This window comes from Alosa alosa, chromosome 11 (genome assembly GCF_017589495.1).
Source record: "Alosa alosa isolate M-15738 ecotype Scorff River chromosome 11, AALO_Geno_1.1, whole genome shotgun sequence".
In the NCBI taxonomy this organism is placed as follows: domain Eukaryota; kingdom Metazoa; phylum Chordata; class Actinopteri; order Clupeiformes; family Clupeidae; genus Alosa; species Alosa alosa.
In genome coordinates, this window is record NC_063199.1 from 21,578,622 (window position 1) to 21,595,551 (window position 16,930).

Here is a 16,930-nt window from a genome sequence, read left to right on the forward strand (position 1 = left end):
GTGTGAGACACCACACCTGTGTGTAGACAGCACTGTGGGAGTCAAGACACTATACAAGTTTCTTATTTTTATTGTGTTTCTGTTCCATGGTGGGGGAGTCTGAAGGGCACATGGTTTATTTGTGTGTGTGTGTGTGTGTGTGTGTGTGGGGGGGGGGGTGGGGAGTGTTCAAGGCACCAGAACAACACGCATGGTGTTGGTGTAACCGGAGCCTGGACGCCAGCCAGTCACCACGATAACCACATCGCCAGCCTTGAAGAACTTGTGGTGCTTGCCTGAGTAGAGAAAAAGGAGGGAGATTTTGCATTCCTTTAAGCATCACTGGTGTCAGTGTAGAGTGTTAATTAAGCATCACTGGTTTCAGTGTAGAGTGTTAATTAAGCATCACTGGTTTCAGTGTAGAGTGTTAATTTAATGTTAACTCAGATACTGGGAGATACTGTGTTCTCAAAGTAATCATTACCAGCATACGTAGTTATTCACCTGTGTCTAGAACTATCAGTAGACATGCAATGAAAGGAATATCTTCAAACATGAAATGAAGCTTGTTGAGAGAACATCACTGATGAAACGTGTCATCTCAGGGAAGATGGCTTCATGCTGTCCTCACTCTGCCTGTAACCCTGTGAGTGGTCAGATGGCCTGACCCTAACCCTGAGAGCGTGTGTGATTGGTCAGATGGTCTGACCCTAACCCTGTGTGCACGTGTAATTGGTCAGATGGTCTGACCCTAACACTATGTGCATGTGTGATTGGTCAGACGGTCTGATCCTAACCCTGTGAGCGTGTGTGATTGGTCAGACGGTCGGATCCTAACCCTGTGAGCTTGTGTGATTGGTCAGATGGAGAGACTGGCCCTTACCTATCTCCAGGGCGAAGTTGACGCGCAGGTCGACATCCTCGGCCCAGACGTCGTGGGCATTCTTGGTGTAGAGGACTGGGTAGATGCCGCGGTACAGGTGAGCCTGGCGGGCGGCCTGCTCGTTACGGGTCACAGCTATGATTGGAGCGCGGGGGCGGTATCTGGACAGCATGTGAGCAGACCTGTGGAGAGACAGGGGTCAGACACACCTGAATTAAAGGAGGAGGAGTCAGATACACCTGAACTAAAGGAGGAGGAGCCAGACACACCTGAATGAAAGGAGGAGGAGTCAGATACACCTGAACTAAAGGAGTAGGGGCCAGACACACCTGAACTAAAGGAGGAGGAGTCAGATACACTTGAACTAAAGGAAACCTTACAGATGGATAGGATAAAAAAACAATATAGTATCATGTTTGTATGGTAGCAAGCCCCAAAAATAAATCTCTTATTCTCTATCTGTGCACATTTAATGAGATAAATGAAAAAAACAAAGTAAAGGCCAAAAGTCAAAGGCCACTTCTGCCCTCAAATACTGTGAACATATCTCATTGCATTGTGGGAACTGTAGTCTTTCTTGTGCCTTGTTGAGATTGACATGCATGTGTGGGAGTGTACGATAGCGGCAGACGGCCCCACGCATACATTCACAGCTGTCCATCATATGAGCCCATGTGGGCCCGCGTCCAGTTTCAGACGACACACACACACACACACACACACACACACACACACACACACACACACTCAAAGAGACTGAAGTGTTGCATTGCCAGTTAATCACACTACAGCCTGATTCATGATAATGATTAAAACTCTCTAAGGGCCCTTTCTAAGAAGACACACAGGTACACATCTGTGTTGTGTGTACGTGTTCATGTGTGTGTGTATGTGTGCATGTCTGTATACCATGTCCATGTGTGTGTAGCCCTGAGGTGGACGACTGAGTTAAAATTAACTTGGTGAATGTCAAGGTTCAGGAACTGGAAAGGTCGCCATGCGAAGCTCTGGCATTTAGGTCACCACTGTACTCCATTAGCGCTGTAGAGCTGTGTGTGTCTGTGTGTCTGTGTGTGTGTGTGTGTGTGTGTGTGTGTGTATGTATGTGTGTATGTGTATGTGTGTGTGTGTGTGTGTACTGTGTGTGTGTGTGTGTGTATGTGTGTGTATGTGTATGTGTATGTGTATGTGTGTGTGTGTGTGTGTGTATGTATGTGTGTATGTGTATGTGTGTGTGTGTGTGTGTGTGTGTGTGTGTGTGTTTGTGTGTGTGTGTGTGTGTGTGTGTGTGTGTGTGTGTGTGTGTGCGCATGTGTGTGTGTGTGTGTGTGTGTGTGTATGTGTGTATGTGTATGTGTATGTGTGTGTGTGTGTGTGTGTGTGTGTGTATGTGTGTGTGTTTGTGCGCTCTCTGACCTGCCGGATTTGGTGAGGACGATAATGGCGTTGGCGCAGCACTTGAAGGAGGCCTCGACGGCGCCGATGGCAACGGTCTCTGTGGGGTCACGTGTCAGGTGGGTAACGCGGCGCAGCTCCTCGAACAGCTGCCTGTGGAACATGGCCGCCTCGGCCTCACGGGCGATCTGCACCACGGGGACACGGGGAGAGAGAGAGAGACAGAGAGGCAGTGATGAGATATCTGACATTAGGCCACACAAACCAAAACATCGATCACGTACAGCAGTGGTCCCCAAACTTTTTCTTCCGAGGGCCAGCTCACTATGCCTGGCTCTAAGAGAGGGCCAGAGACTCACCTTAGTTGAATATTCCATTACATTTAATCATAGGCTACTGCAATTTAATACTATTGTTAGCTGTATTTATATTGCAATTATTCCATATCAGTATAAAATGTAGCTCAAATGAAATAATCCTAGTAAAAAATAGCATTCCCAAAAGTATTAGCAGGGAGTCCCAAAAGTGTATTTTATTCAAAATGTGTGAACTCTGAACTCTGTGTCTTTGCATACACCGCTCAAGTTGTGAACAAGCAATATCCTACAAATAATTTGAAGTTCTCAAACTATGAGAGTTTTATGAAGTGCTGGCAAAAACATCTGAAATTACCACTTTTACTCACCTGATGAGAACTTTGTGAATTGTGAATTTGTATGAACATTTGAACGAGTGAATAAAAAATAGAAATAATTATCCCAGAAAGTCCCAGAAATATGACTTGAATAGAAGTTAGTTAGTTATTAACAATTAATTGATAAACTTTTAGAATACTTTGAGCACTGATGCAGTACCGCTTACCTTGTTTGCAGGTAGGCCTACATTTCATTCTGTTTTCGATGGCAAACGCGAAACAGCGCCAAAACAACCACCAGTGGACAAAAAGAGTATTTCATGTGTACTGTTAAGACTCGTCATAGAGAATGAATGGGTGAAATTACGGAGGTTATAGTTTGATGATGTCGTAGTCCCATGCGGGCCAGATGCTATATACCACGGACATGTTTTGGGGGGCCACCCAAAATGAGGTGGCGGGCTGTATCCGGCCCGCGAGCCGTAGTTTGGGGACCACTGACGTACAGCATTACTCAGTTCTTCAGTTCTATAGTACACATTATGTATACCGTATTTTCTGGACTATACGTCACACTTTTTTTCATAGTTTGGCTGGCCCTGCGACTTATAGTCAGGTGCGACTTATAAATGAAAAAATATATAATTGAACATGTTTTTAAATGTTAATTCATATTAACTGACATGAACATATTAACTGACATTAACGGACATGAAAAATAACTGTCTAGCTGCGAGAAAGCGCTCTCAAATGCACAAGTTCTGTGCACTTTCAGTCAGAGATTAGGTAGCCCTATGCCTGAAGCACACGTGCATACCTACTGTAAAGCCTCAAATTATGGCCGGGATTCTATTTATAGCCGGGCCTCAGATTCGGACAAATAAAGGCCAGTAATAATTTTGACTAATAAATTTAACTCATAAAAGAGCTCTTCTTAATATTTTATTTTGTTGGTTGGTTTAATATTGTTGCCAATGAAAAGTCATTGTTTTACACCACGAGTCTCCAACACGTTGCTCTCAAGCTACAAGTTGCATGCCGCCCCCTTCTGAGCTTGCCAGAGGCTGAAGCAGTAACCTACATTTAAACACAATTGTTGCTGCAGAATAAAAGAAATAACTAAATTTAGGCTATCTAGACCTCTTTGGCTATACGGAATAAGGTTTCCATTTCAACTCAACACACGTTCCATGAATAAATGAAAGCGGATGCCTTATCTCGCAATAAGTGGATGGAAATCCAGACACCCTTTCATGAACCATCAAATACCCCACAGATTTCAGTGGTCATCAGTCCCGATATTTAGCAATATCAAACAGTACAAGCCATGCCCCAAATAAAGGTGCTGTGCTTTGCGCAGCCTAAATAAAAGACCCATAATTTGAGGATTTACGATAGTCTGTCTCCTAAACATTCCTCACCCTTTATCTAGACATGCATGAAAACATTTGAAAACAAAACTCACTGCCATGTAGGCTAATATTTGATCACTGTTTTGCTACTACATGTAATTATCTTTCACATAATGAATACGCACACTAGAAAGTGAAAGTAGGCCTACTATGCGCTCCGTGTCTGTAACTGTCTGTTCACGTCTGCAATCGATTATAACGTTCCTCAAATGGAGAACACATCCATGTTCTCTCGCGTTATAGGCTGTCATGCTTCTGTGTTCGCGAAATTCCTGACGGTTCCTGATCGCTAAACGTTTGTTTTCCTTTCCTGTCGATCGCGGTTGATGTAGAAGCCCCTGGGCTATAATTTGACTTCAGTGGTGAGAGAGGGAGAGAGAGGGGCACCCGCAAAGTAGTCCTGCGCGCGCGCGTGTGTGCATGGGGTTCAATTGAAGTCAGAGTTGGTCTGTCCCGTCAATAGTCCCGCATTCAGGCCGTTCCATTATTATATTAACGTTATCAGACAGTGCTGTAACATGTGTGGAAATTTATCTCATTATGATGGAGTTGTGGGACTTTTATTACTATGCTCAATACTTAAGAACTTATGCGCAAAAACCACAATCCCGCGCTGAAATTTAGGCCCTAGTTTTAAATGCGCATATTTTTTTCTCTCGCTCTCTCGGAGGTGGCCAGCCGAGTATTTCTTCTGCTGCCAGCTTGTGCCAATATATCGTCCAAAATGCTTGCTTGCATTGCATTCTCCACATTTTTAGCTAAATTTTCATGTACCACATCAGCATTTTTTGTTCAGTGAATCTTTTGTAAATTGCTTTACAATTAGCATGGGCACTCGTCAGCAACCTTCGGCTTGCCTCTTGCCGCTATTCACTCCTTCGTCTTCATTAACATTCTCAATATTTTTGGCCCCTACAGTATGTGTCCAGTTACATCTGTCTGTTCTTGGTCTTGGATTTTGTGAAATACATTTCTAAATATCACCTGCTTGCTGCAGCTTTGGTCTGCACGTCCTATTAAAACTTCTGTGCACTTCTTTTTAAAACCGCATCTTTTCTCTCTCGTGGGCATTTAATCTGCTGCCGGCTTCTCACTCCACATCGCCCAAAATGCTTGATTGCATTGCATTCTCTACATTTTTAGCTAAATATTCATGTACTCCATCAGTGGTCCCCAAACTACGGCCCGCCACCTCATTTTGGGTGGCCCCCCAAAACATGTCCGTGGTATATAGCATCTGGCCCGCAAGGGACTACGACATCGTCAAACTATAACCTCCGTAATTTCCCCCATTCATTCTCTATGGCGAGTCTTAACAGTACACATGTAATACTCTTTTTGTCCACTGGTGGTTGTTTTGGCGCTGTTTCGCGTTTGCCATCGAAAACGGAATGAAATGTAGGCCTACCTGCAAACAAGGTAAGAGGTACTGACTGCATCAGTGCTCAAAGTATTCTAAAAGTTTATCAATTAATTGTTAATAACTAACTAACTTCTATTCAAGTCAAGGCTGAGGAAGTAATTTGTTCCTAGGGCCATTGAACTGTTCAATGCCTCACTAAAGGGGAGAGGAGAGATAGACTTCTCTGCTTAGTCTGTCTGCCTCTCCACCCTCTCCACGTCCATGTTTTTTGAGTACTGACTGCCCACTACTGCTTACTACTGTTTTACTGCTACACTGTTACCTCAACCCGTTCTTGCACTGAAATAGTTTTTATTTTACCTTGTTTACATTACACTTTACTCTCCTATTTGACTATATTATTTATGCTGGTCTCTAGACCCTACTGTTGCACTGTTGACTAATGTTGGACTACTTTTTGCACCTTCACCATGACACCCACTCTCTTGAGCACCTTGCCAGGCACACACAACTAAGGACTATGGTTGGACTACTGTTTGCACCTTCATCACGACACTCACTCCCTTTAGCACCTCACCAGTCCTGGCCCTGTCACTACAAGCATCTTATGCTTGATCACCCTCAAGCACATTGGACTTTCTTAATTTAACTTATATAGTGTATTTAGTATTTAGTTTGTTAGATTCTTATCTTATCTTCTACTGACTTTATTGTACAGTTGAGTTTAGTTATATGTTTATACTTATACTAATGTTTACCATTTCTGTTGTAAGTGCATGTTGTGTGTTATGTCTTTACGCTACTGAGACCCTTGAATTTCCCCTTGAGGATCAATAAAGTATCTATCTATCTATCTATCTATCTATTTCTGGGACTTTCTGGGATAATTATTTCTATTTTTATTCACTCGTTCAAATGTTCATACAAATTCACAATTCACAAAGTTCTCATCAGGTGAGTGAAAGTGGTCATTTCAGATGTTTTTGCCAGCACTTCATAAAACTCATAGTTTGAGAACTTCAAATTATTTGTAGGATATTGCTTGTTCACAACTTGAGCTGTGTATGCAAAGACACAGAGTTCAGAGTTCACACATTTTGAATAAAATACACTTTTGGGACTCCCTGCTAATACTTTTGGGAATGCTATTTTTTTACTAGTATTATTTCATTTGAGCTACATTTTATACTGATATGGAATGATTGCAATATAAACACAGCTAACAATAGTATTAAATTGCAGTAGCCTATGATTAAATGTAATGGAATATTCAACTAAGGTGAGTCTCTGGCCCTCTCTTAGAGCCAGGCATAGTGAGCTGGCCCTCGGAAGAAAAAGTTTGGGGACCACTGTACTACATCAACATTTTTGTTCAGTGAATCTTTTGTAAATTGCTTTACAATTACCTTCGGGCCTATAGGTCTATGCCTGGCTTGCTTCGGTCACGTCCTTTTAAAACCATCTTTTTCTCTCCCAGGAAAATTTAATCTGCTGCCAGCTTGTGACTCCACATTGCCCAATATGCTTGATTGCATTGTATTCTCCACATTTTAGCTACATTTTGGTGTACCACATGGCATTTTCTTTCAGTGAATCATTTGCTTTAGAATTAGACCTTCATTAACATTAATCTTTTTGGCCTCAGTAGTCCAGTTACATAGTTTCTGTTTTTGGTTTTGGATTTTGTGAAATACGTTTCTAAATATATGCGACTTATAGTCCAGTGCGACTTATATATGTTTTTTTCCTGTTCATGACGCATTTGACTAATGCGACTTATACTCCGGAGCGACTTATAGTCCGGAAAATACGGTACACAGTATATCCTCAAAAGGGCCTTAGCCAACTCAAAATATCAACCACAACCACACTTATTCAGTTCTACATAATACAGACATGAAATATACACAGTATATCTTCAAAGGGACTAAAAAGGAACAAGGCGACTTTGCCAATGCTTTGCCTGAATGCTTATAAAATGACTGTGTCTCATTTGACATTGTTATTTGTACACATTGTAACTATACAAATCACAGCATTTAATTAGGAAAATGTTGGCGTTCTTTTGTCACTATTGGGAGGTGTAGGCTATTGGAGCCGGCCACTTCGAGGCAACTTTGCTAAGCTAGGCTATCGGTGGGTGCATCAGACCGACTAACTACACGCACGGAGATGAGACGGGTATGTATCGACTTATCTAACTCTGGAGGAAACACGGAATCCCAAAAAGTCGGCGTGTTCCTTTAACAAGGTATTTTTTGAAAAATATACTGTATTAAAACATGTAAAAATATACTGTATGGAATCAAATACAAAAGACAAAAACACTGCAAAACAAACATCATAACTGTGATCATAGTAAAATCCACTGCCTGATGCCCATCAGCTGAAGCCCAAGCAGGGATGGACCTTTCACTTTGAGCATAGTGTGCAGTAAAGCGGGTTGGGGTAGTGTGATGGGGGTTGGGCAAATGTGGAGGCACCGTGTATGGGTGTGTATGTATGTGCGTGTATGTATGTGTGCGTTTGTGTGTGTGTGTGTGTGTGTGTGTGTATGTAAGTGTGTGTGTGTGTGTGTGTGTGTGTGTGTGTGTGTGTGTGTGTGTATGTGTGTGTGTGGTGTGTGTGTGTGTGTGTATGTAAGTGTGTGTGTGGTGTGTGTGTGTGTGTGTGTGTGTGTGTGTTCGTAAGTGTGAGTGTTTGTGTGTGAGTGTGTGCGTGTGCTCTTACATTGTGCTGCATACGGACGCACTCCAGAGGGTAGTCTCCCTTGGCGGTCTCACCACTCAGCATGATGCAGTCGGCACCGTCCAGTACGGCGTTGGCCACATCACTGCTCTCTGCGCGAGTGGGGCGGGGCTTCTTGATCATGCTTTCCAACATCTGCCAATAGGAGCGGAGATCTCAGAACTCAGTAAAATCAGGACACCTCAGGGGAACTGGGTAGAACTCGGGGAACTCAGGGGAACTCAGTAGCACTCAGGGGAACTCAGTAGAACTCAGGGGAACTCAGCAGAACTCAGTAGTACTCAGGAAACCTCAGCAGAACTTAGTAGAACTTTTACACACAACAGGACACAGGTCACCAACCTGACCATGGTCCAGCTCCTTTCATGATCTCAATCTCTCTAGGGGCATGACCTGACCTGCTGCTAGACTATCCTGATCTCAATCATGAGGAGGCCATAGTCTCTCTATGGACATGACCTGACCTGCTTCTAGACTATAGGTCTCTCTATGGGCATGACTTAACCTGCTTCTAGACTATAGGTCTCTATGGACATGACTTGACCTGCTGATAGACTATACTAATCTCAATCATGAAGCCACCACACTGCCTTTACTTTTATTCATTTAGCAGAAATATGAGGAATAACATTTAAGCTACAGTACAGAGGATACATCTTCATATCACATCCAACCTAAACCACAGTGCTAGCTTGATAATGTTTATGAGAAGTTAATTAACCACACCTACTTACCTGTGTGGCACATGTGATGGGCTTGCCCAGTCTGTTGGAGCGGCTGATCATCATCTTCTGGGCCAGGAACACCTTCTCTGTTGGGATCTCAATACCCATGTCACCGCGGGCAACCATGATGCCATCACTGGCCTCCAGGATCTCGTCAAACCTGTGGCACAACCGCAGCCACAGCAGATTCATCATTCAACACGCTCATTCTCAGGCAAGAATCAAATCAGAATCTCTCTCCAGAGTTTAGTGGTCTCACTGAACTGAATGATAAATCCCCTTATCAACCACTTAAGCATTTTTTTTCATGACACCTATGTCATCTAGATATGCTCTACCCATCTACAGCATGAGTCAGCATACTATAGTATATAGTCTGGGAAGATGCTCTGCCAAAGAAGTCAGGAAATCAGGAAAATTATTCAATCATGAATCCGAGCCAAATCAGAAGCTACTGTATGGAAAGGGAAGAGGGCTGAAGGGTTTGTGTGCTTAGCTGGTTAACCTCCACTGACTGTCTCTGTGAGCTCCTCTGCTGTGAGCTCCTCTGGGCCCCAGGGGTAACCCACCTGCGGCAGCCCTCATGGTTCTCCAGCTTGCTGATGATCTTGATGTCCTTGCCCTTGTCTCCCAGCACCTTCCTGACGGCGTGCACGTCGGCGGCCTTGCGGATGAAGGAGGCGAACACCATGTCGACGCCCTGCTCCACACCGAACAGCAGATCCTGCTTGTCCTTCTCAGATACGGCGGGCAGATCCACGGCAGCACCGGGCAAGTTCACACCCTTCTTGCTGCCAAGCATACCACCATTCTCAATCTCACACTCAAGGTGGTCGCTGCCTGTGGACAGGTACACAGGCACAGGTGAGGCCAGGGACAGATAGGGAGAACTTGATGATGACAGCAAGGTGGAAAGGAAGGTGGTCTGGTATCTGACATGATTTAGCAACTTGAACCAATCATCTGGATCTAAGCAGAAATTGCTGAACAGACCTGCTAGGTTAAGTGTGTACTAGTGTCCCTTTTATTAACACCTGCATGAACTACAGTTACAGAACTGTTACACATGAAAAGTGCTCAAACTCACCAATGTTCACAACCTTGACAGAGATGAGGCCGTCATCAATGAAGATGTGGCTTCCAATTTGCACCACCTTGGTGATGTTCTTGTAGTCCAACCACAGGTTCTTCTCATCACAGTTGTCCATGTATTTTTCATCCAGGGTGAGCTTGATGTGCTCGCCCTTGACGAGTTGTACCTCCTTCTCACCACTCTGAGGAGCAGACGCAACAGTCACTGCTGTTAGGTCACGACCTTCAGGCCAGCGCTCTCAACACAAACCTACACAACAGCTTTTTCTGCTAACATCACTCACAACAGCATTATGATAAAGCAGAAATCTTGTTAACATGGCATGCATTTTCACTACTAACATCACGCACAGTAGCATTATGTTAGAGAAAGCATGTTAGCAAATCATGCATTTCCACTGCTTACTTCACTCCACTGCTAACATCAATCAGAATAGCATTATGCTAGAGGAGAAAGCAAGTTAGCAAGGCATGCATGTCCACTGCTAACTTTACTCTACTGCTAAGGTTACTCAGATAGGTGTTCTGCTGGCAGAGAAAGCCTGTTAGCAGGTCATGTTCTTAGATTAATGTTATGGTGGAACAAAGAGCATGTCATACTCACGCCCTTGATGAGTCCAGTCCTGATCTCTGGGCCCTTGGTATCCAAGGCGACGGCGATGGGTCTGTAATCAAGGCTTCCCGGCTGGAAGCTTGCTGCAGCCTCACGCACATTCTTGATGGTTTCAGCGTGGTACTGAAAAGACAGGCGTATTCATACTCATCAGCAGGTTTTCCAGACCTCTACCATCTCCAAGTCTCTGTGTCTGGACAGGGGTGTGATCCAACTACATACTCTGTGGCTGCATCTACAAATACACTGTTCAAAAAAAGTCAGGGATATTCAGCTTTCGGGTGAGATTTCAGGATGAATCTGAAATCCACTATAACCTTTACAGGTGAACTTAATGCGACCATCTCTAAACCTTTTAATGTGCATGTCCAACAATTCAGTGTTTCAATACTCTCTGTACTGAAACATTAAATTTGACCCGAAAGCCAGGTATCTCTAACTGTCTGTGAGTAGTGTACAAATGCAGGCATATACTTTCAGAATTTAATTTAATGTACCTGCTGTGTTGGACTGAGAGGAATGTATGAAAACCCCTATAAACAGGGGTGTAGTGGTAAAATAAGAGGTGGGTAAAGTATGAAATCTATGATCACGGTAAGGTTGACTGTGCCATGGGGTATCGTATTTTTAAATGTATGAAAACCACTATAAATGATCTTTCAGTGCTACACAGAGAGATGGGGCATCGTGTTACAAGTTTGTCTTCGACTACAGCAGTTGCATAATGTAATTTGCTGTAATTTGGCAGGGCCACTTGTGCCTGTGGCCTTCTGTTGTCCCTGCACCCTGGTGAAGCGTGGCTTCAGTGTGTAGTTACACACACACACACGTATGGTAGTGGGGTGACCTTTCCGCGTGGGCAGGACATGTAATCCCACATATCCCAGAATGAATGACCTAAAAATACACCCACCCCCTTGGCACCGCACCAGGGGAGCTTTTAGAAACACCAGGAACACGATGCAACCACACACTAACCCAAACACTAGTTATAACTATGTACAGTCTAATACGATGGGCACTATTACAACCAATACTAACTCAAACACTAGTTATAACTATGTACAGTTTAATACAATGGGCACTATTACAACCAACACTAAATCGAACATTAGTTATAACTATGTAAAGTTTAACACAATGGCCACTATTACAACTAACACAAACTCAAACGTTAGTTATAACTATGTAAAGTTTAACAAGACGGGCACTATTACAACCAATACTAACTCAAACACTAGTTATAACTATGTACAGTTTAATACGATGGGCACTATTACAACCAACACTAACTCGAACATTAGTTATACTGTAACTATGTAAAGTTTAACACAGTGGCCACTATTACAACTAACACTAACTCAAACGTTAGTCATAACTATGTAAAGTTTAAACAGAGTCTGGATTTAGTTTCTATTTGGACTTCAAGAATTGCAGTTTTTTAATTTATTCAAACTTGCCATGCCCACCTCAGCAGCTCCTATCCTTGACCTTGACCGTCTAGTTCCAGTCCTTGATTATGATTGGCTGAATCATGTTAGAAAATTCAACACAAACATTATTATTATTATTGCTTAAGTCTACTGTACTGGTGCATACCTTGAAGTTGCACTTCATAATGGTGCATGTTGTTCCAAAACTAACTATTTGAGGAGCAGGTGAACAGGTGACTGAGCTGAAGTGTGTGTGTGTGTGTGTGTGTGTGTGCGTGTGTGTGTGTGTGTGTGTGTGTGTGTGTGTGCATTTTGTCTGAAAATGTTGATCTGACCTGTATAGACTGCAGATTTGCTGACAGTAGGCTTGGTTCTTAAAAAGCCCAAAGATATCAGACTGGGTTTGAAATATAGAGGATCTTTTACAGAGGTCTGCTCCATGGTGCAGACCCGGAGCATTGGGTATTCTCCTTAACCTTTTCTGAGGGTCGACGTTTAAATACAACAGGTCATGGGGATTCAGCCATGACCTTTGAACTTTAGATGTCGCTTTCCTCGAGTGACTGCTAAATGTCTTCAACCTGGCATACGTTGTTGTCTTGATCTTATTTTAAGCACCGTCTAAGGTCATCACCTGTATCACTTGTCTATAGATTTGATGCCCTGGTCTCTAGCATGACGCCTGAAGCAATGCAAAGGCCAGGCGGAGTCCTGACTTTTAAAGGTGAAAGGTTATTAGGCTCAGGCGGCAGAGGCGAGGCTGCTGTGGAGGGCAGAGGAGGGTTAAGAAAGGCTACTAGATCATCTTTCAGGCCCTGACATTTCCACAGCCCCGCTCAGCTGTGGCCATGGCCGCCCGCACTCAAAGACATCACTCAGTGGGCCAGCTTCTGCTGCGGAGGACAGCAACAGTGACACGGGAAACGCTCACAAAGCTTACAGAACAGCTGCCATGTATAGTGCTTTTAGGACAGTGACCTGATTTCTATATTTTAACACAATGAAATGAAGCCACAGGGCACTGTTGCACTGTTGTCTCTAAGCTGAGTTGTGAGGTGGCATTAGCCACAGGGTTGCGTGTTGCACTGTTCTCTCATTGTGCTCTGGTTGTGAGGTGCATTAGGTGCTCTAAAGCCGCTGTAAAAATCTCAGCACATGCTCACCTCATGAGTTCCATGAGAGAAGTTCATACGAGCAATGTTCATCCCGGCTTTGATCATCTGCTTCAGCATATCCACAGAGCGGGAAGCTGGCCCTGTGGGGAAATGAGAGAGAGAAGTAACATTCTATGGGCTGTTTCTCCTTGCACTTTTTGCTAGACAGCACTAAGATAAGGCTTATCATATACACTATTTACACTTATTTATGTTTCACTGATGTTAAAGGAACATTAACAGTGGAACATAGAATAGCAGATTCAAGTGGAACAGGATAGAATAAACAAACACAAGTGGAGTAATACATGTGTGATTTGAACAGTGTGGATAGGACGGTGTGTTTTGCTGGTACAGGAAGGTTCTAATGACAATTATTCATGTCTTTAATCCCCAGGCAACTAATGAACTAAAATATATGTGTGTACTGCCAGTCTGACTGGGCAAAAGCATCTGTTCAATGAGTAAATTTGTAATATATTGCACAAATATGCAACATTATTAAACACTTATTTATTACAAACTTAAGGGATCAACTGTCTGATTGCAAAGATGTGACAAAAAATAAAATGACTAAAAGGTCAAGTGTCAAGTAAATATGTATCTACTCATGGTCCCATTCAGGGTAACTAGCTAGCAGCTACTAACCAATGGTGCAGATGATGCCCGTGTTGCGGGACACGGTGGGCTCGGAGTCGATGTCCAGCAGACACGTGTGCTCCAGGAAGGAGTCTGCCATGGCAGCATGCAGCTGCTGGTGCTGGATGAACGCGGAGCCTGTATCCTTTGCCATGGTGGGAGCTGGGTCTGCCGGGAAGGTCCTGGAGAGAAGTGGAGAGAAGGCAACATTATTAGACACTTATTACAAACTTAAGGGATCAACTGTCTGATTGCAAAGATGTGACAATAATTAAAATGACTAAAAGGTCAAGTGTCAAGTGCAGGAGATGAGGAAAGAAGTGCATAGCATCAAATGAGCATCTTTATCAGTTTCAAACCATCTATAATCCATACTTTTAGTAGGCTGTGAAGGAATCATTACTACTGTGTTTAATCTTTAAAAGGCTCAAGAACAAACATACAGTAGGCTAAGTGTAGGCCCACTAAATGACTGTGGTAACATGCTGAAAGAGGGACTTGGTTCATTGTCATTATTGCAAGGACCTTCACAGAAGTAATTTCTAAAGTGTTTTTTTTTGTTGCCAAGCGACCTAACAGATGTTTTAAGATAGGCTAGGACCAAACATTAAAGAAACTAGGCTGTAATGGCAAGAAAGTCTGAAACATGAATACAGAACACAACGTATTAACAACCATTTATTCGATCACTTGCTAGCTAAGATGTATTCGAAATATACTTCAGGCTATACCATTTACTTCAGGCTATACCATTTAATGTTGCAGTCAAATTGGATATCAGCCTATGGGATATTTCGTTAGGTTTATATTCAAATCAAAGCTGGCTCAAAATGGCCCCACAACCAGCAGAAACAAGTAATTGACTTTCATTCTGACTTGCAGGAGGTTAGTAGCGTCTTACCTTACCTCAGATGAACGCCGGTGGAGACTAGAGCGTTTGACAGCTGTGTGCCCTATAAAGTTACTCCCCAAACTAACTGGTACTACTTTCTGGTGGCTGCGCGTGATAACCTTCCGTGAGGACAATGTGTTTAAATAGACCTAATATGAGTTTTTGAATGGCTTATAAAGTGTTGTTTTCTGTTTTGAATGCGACCATCTTTGTAAAATGTATATCTATACAGTTAAACCGTAGTTTATATTAAATATACAGGGGATTATTTTCAAATGAAATTAAACAACTACTTCAAATAGTGAGTGATGCGACCTGAGTACTGACCAATCAGAAAACGTATACTGATCAGTCCAGTGCACTACTCAAAGGTTAAAATAAAAACGAGACTAGCTGCCCACTTTTACCTTTTTTTTTTTTTTTAATTTTTTTAGTAAACTAGTTTATTAGTAAACTAGTTATCCTCTAGGGGCAATTAGGCATGTTATCCCCTAGGGGCAATTAGAAAGAGACGTGGAGTAGCACAACAACGAGTCACACATGGCAATGAATCAATATATAAAGGACATACACGCATACGAATCAAGTATTGCTGTTATGCAAAATCTACTGTGCTCCAAAGAGAAGTTTTTTTTTATTTTTTAAATAAGTTCCATATTGATTTAGTCAGCAGGTCCAGCCCAGTGATGTCAGGGGTTGTAAATGTTGGCCCACCAGACCTGGTGATGGATGGTGGGACAGGCATCAGCCCCCTTGGAGAGATCTGTTCCTGTAACTCAGTGAGCAGCGGGATAACATATGCCCTTTTGGGTTCTGGACCGCCGAGTTCTGGATCATCTGAAGGGGTTTCACTGTGAAGGCTGGGAGACCTGTCAGGAGGGCGTTACAGTAATCAAGTCGTGAGATGATGGCCTCTACCAGGAGTTGGGTAGCATATTGAGTCAGGTAAGGCCTGATTTTGTATGTTGTGAAACAGCAAGACCGCGCGACCGAAGCAACATGATCGGAGAAGATTGGTTATCGAGTATAAATCCTAAATTTCTTGCTAACCTAGTAGGTGCAACAGACAGGGAGTCAATTTTTATTTTGACGTGATGTGTATAGTTTTAGGTATGGCTGGGAGGACTAGCAGTTCCGTTTTTGAGAGGTTTACATGGATGAAGGCACACCACCTCCAGCTAAACCAGATATGTCTGAGAGGCAATCAGAGATCTGTAAATAGATCAAGGGGTCATCATGTGGAAATGACAGATAGAGTTGTGTGTCACCCTCACCCCGTGCAGGCTAGGGGTATAGGCGCCCAGGCTCTCTCCCTCACCCCTGCGGAGACTAGGGGTATAGGCGCCCAGAGCATCCCTTACAAAAATGTAATGTTTTCGGCAGATTTGCAGCAAACTTGTGGGTAATTTGTGGGAAACAAATGAGTTCACTACAAAATATCGCCATAAGTTTCTTGCCAGTGTTGGCCGCTATGAGGCAAACTTCTGACAACAATGAGAAGTTTGCTACTAGCGGCAAATGTGTTCGCCAGTGATTTGCCATCACACTTAGCCAATAATGGCAAACTTCCAGTGAACTTCTGGTGACAAACCTAATTTGCATAATGACATTGCCGCAAATGTGCTGCAACATTAGGCTACCAAAAGTTAACCGCAACTGTTTGCCAGAAACCTAATTTGCATGTGAAAATATGACCTTGCCGCAATTTTGCGGCAACTTCGCCAGAAACCTGACATTTCTGTAAGGGATAGTCAGTGAGGATGTCGGTTGAACTGTAGCTGCAACCCTCCTCTCTCACAGGCCAGCGGCTCTTATCAGCAGCCTACTGTTGCTATGTATATCTGCCCTGGCCTGGGCAGAAGAGCCACTATGTGCTATCTGCTCCTGCCTTTGCTTCAGCACAGCTGTGTGTCCAACCGGATGGCACATCATCTTCAGGATCCCTCTGTTGGTGCCAGTGTAGTGAGA

The 16,930-nt window shown here is 43.3% G+C and overlaps 1 protein-coding gene across 2 annotated transcripts; it reads right to left on the minus strand.

Annotated features, from left to right (window-relative positions):
• Window positions 1–54: 54 nt before the first annotated feature.
• On the minus strand, window positions 55–15,057 carry LOC125303083 (pyruvate kinase PKM-like). 2 transcript variants are annotated; one of them, XM_048256595.1, is made up of 11 exons: window positions 14,972–15,057; window positions 14,080–14,252; window positions 13,441–13,532; window positions 10,836–10,967; window positions 10,227–10,413; window positions 9,709–9,979; window positions 9,149–9,299; window positions 8,397–8,549; window positions 2,279–2,445; window positions 863–1,044; window positions 55–275 (listed from the first exon to the last, which is right to left on the minus strand). In XM_048256595.1, exons 2-11 carry the CDS (start codon window positions 14,222–14,224, stop codon window positions 169–171), a joined length of 1,587 nt encoding a protein of 528 aa, XP_048112552.1. In that variant the 5' UTR covers window positions 14,225–14,252; window positions 14,972–15,057; the 3' UTR covers window positions 55–168. The 2 variants fall into 2 exon arrangements, with proteins under 2 accessions (XP_048112552.1, XP_048112551.1); XM_048256594.1 differs by having other exon boundaries at window positions 14,977–15,042.
• Between the last annotated feature and the right edge of the window lie 1,873 nt (window positions 15,058–16,930).

Excerpts from the sequence above, each read along its gene's own strand:
- LOC125303083 (XM_048256595.1), bottom strand. The coding sequence starts at position 14,224 with ATGGCAAAGGATACAGGCTCCGCGTTCATCCAGCACCAGCAGCTGCAT. Across the intron at positions 10,414-10,835 it reads GGACTGGACTCATCAAGGGC|AGTGGTGAGAAGGAGGTACA; the intron begins GTGAGTATGACA and ends TCTGCTCCTCAG. Across the intron at positions 9,980-10,226 it reads TGTCAAGGTTGTGAACATTG|GCAGCGACCACCTTGAGTGT; the intron begins GTGAGTTTGAGC and ends ACCTGTCCACAG.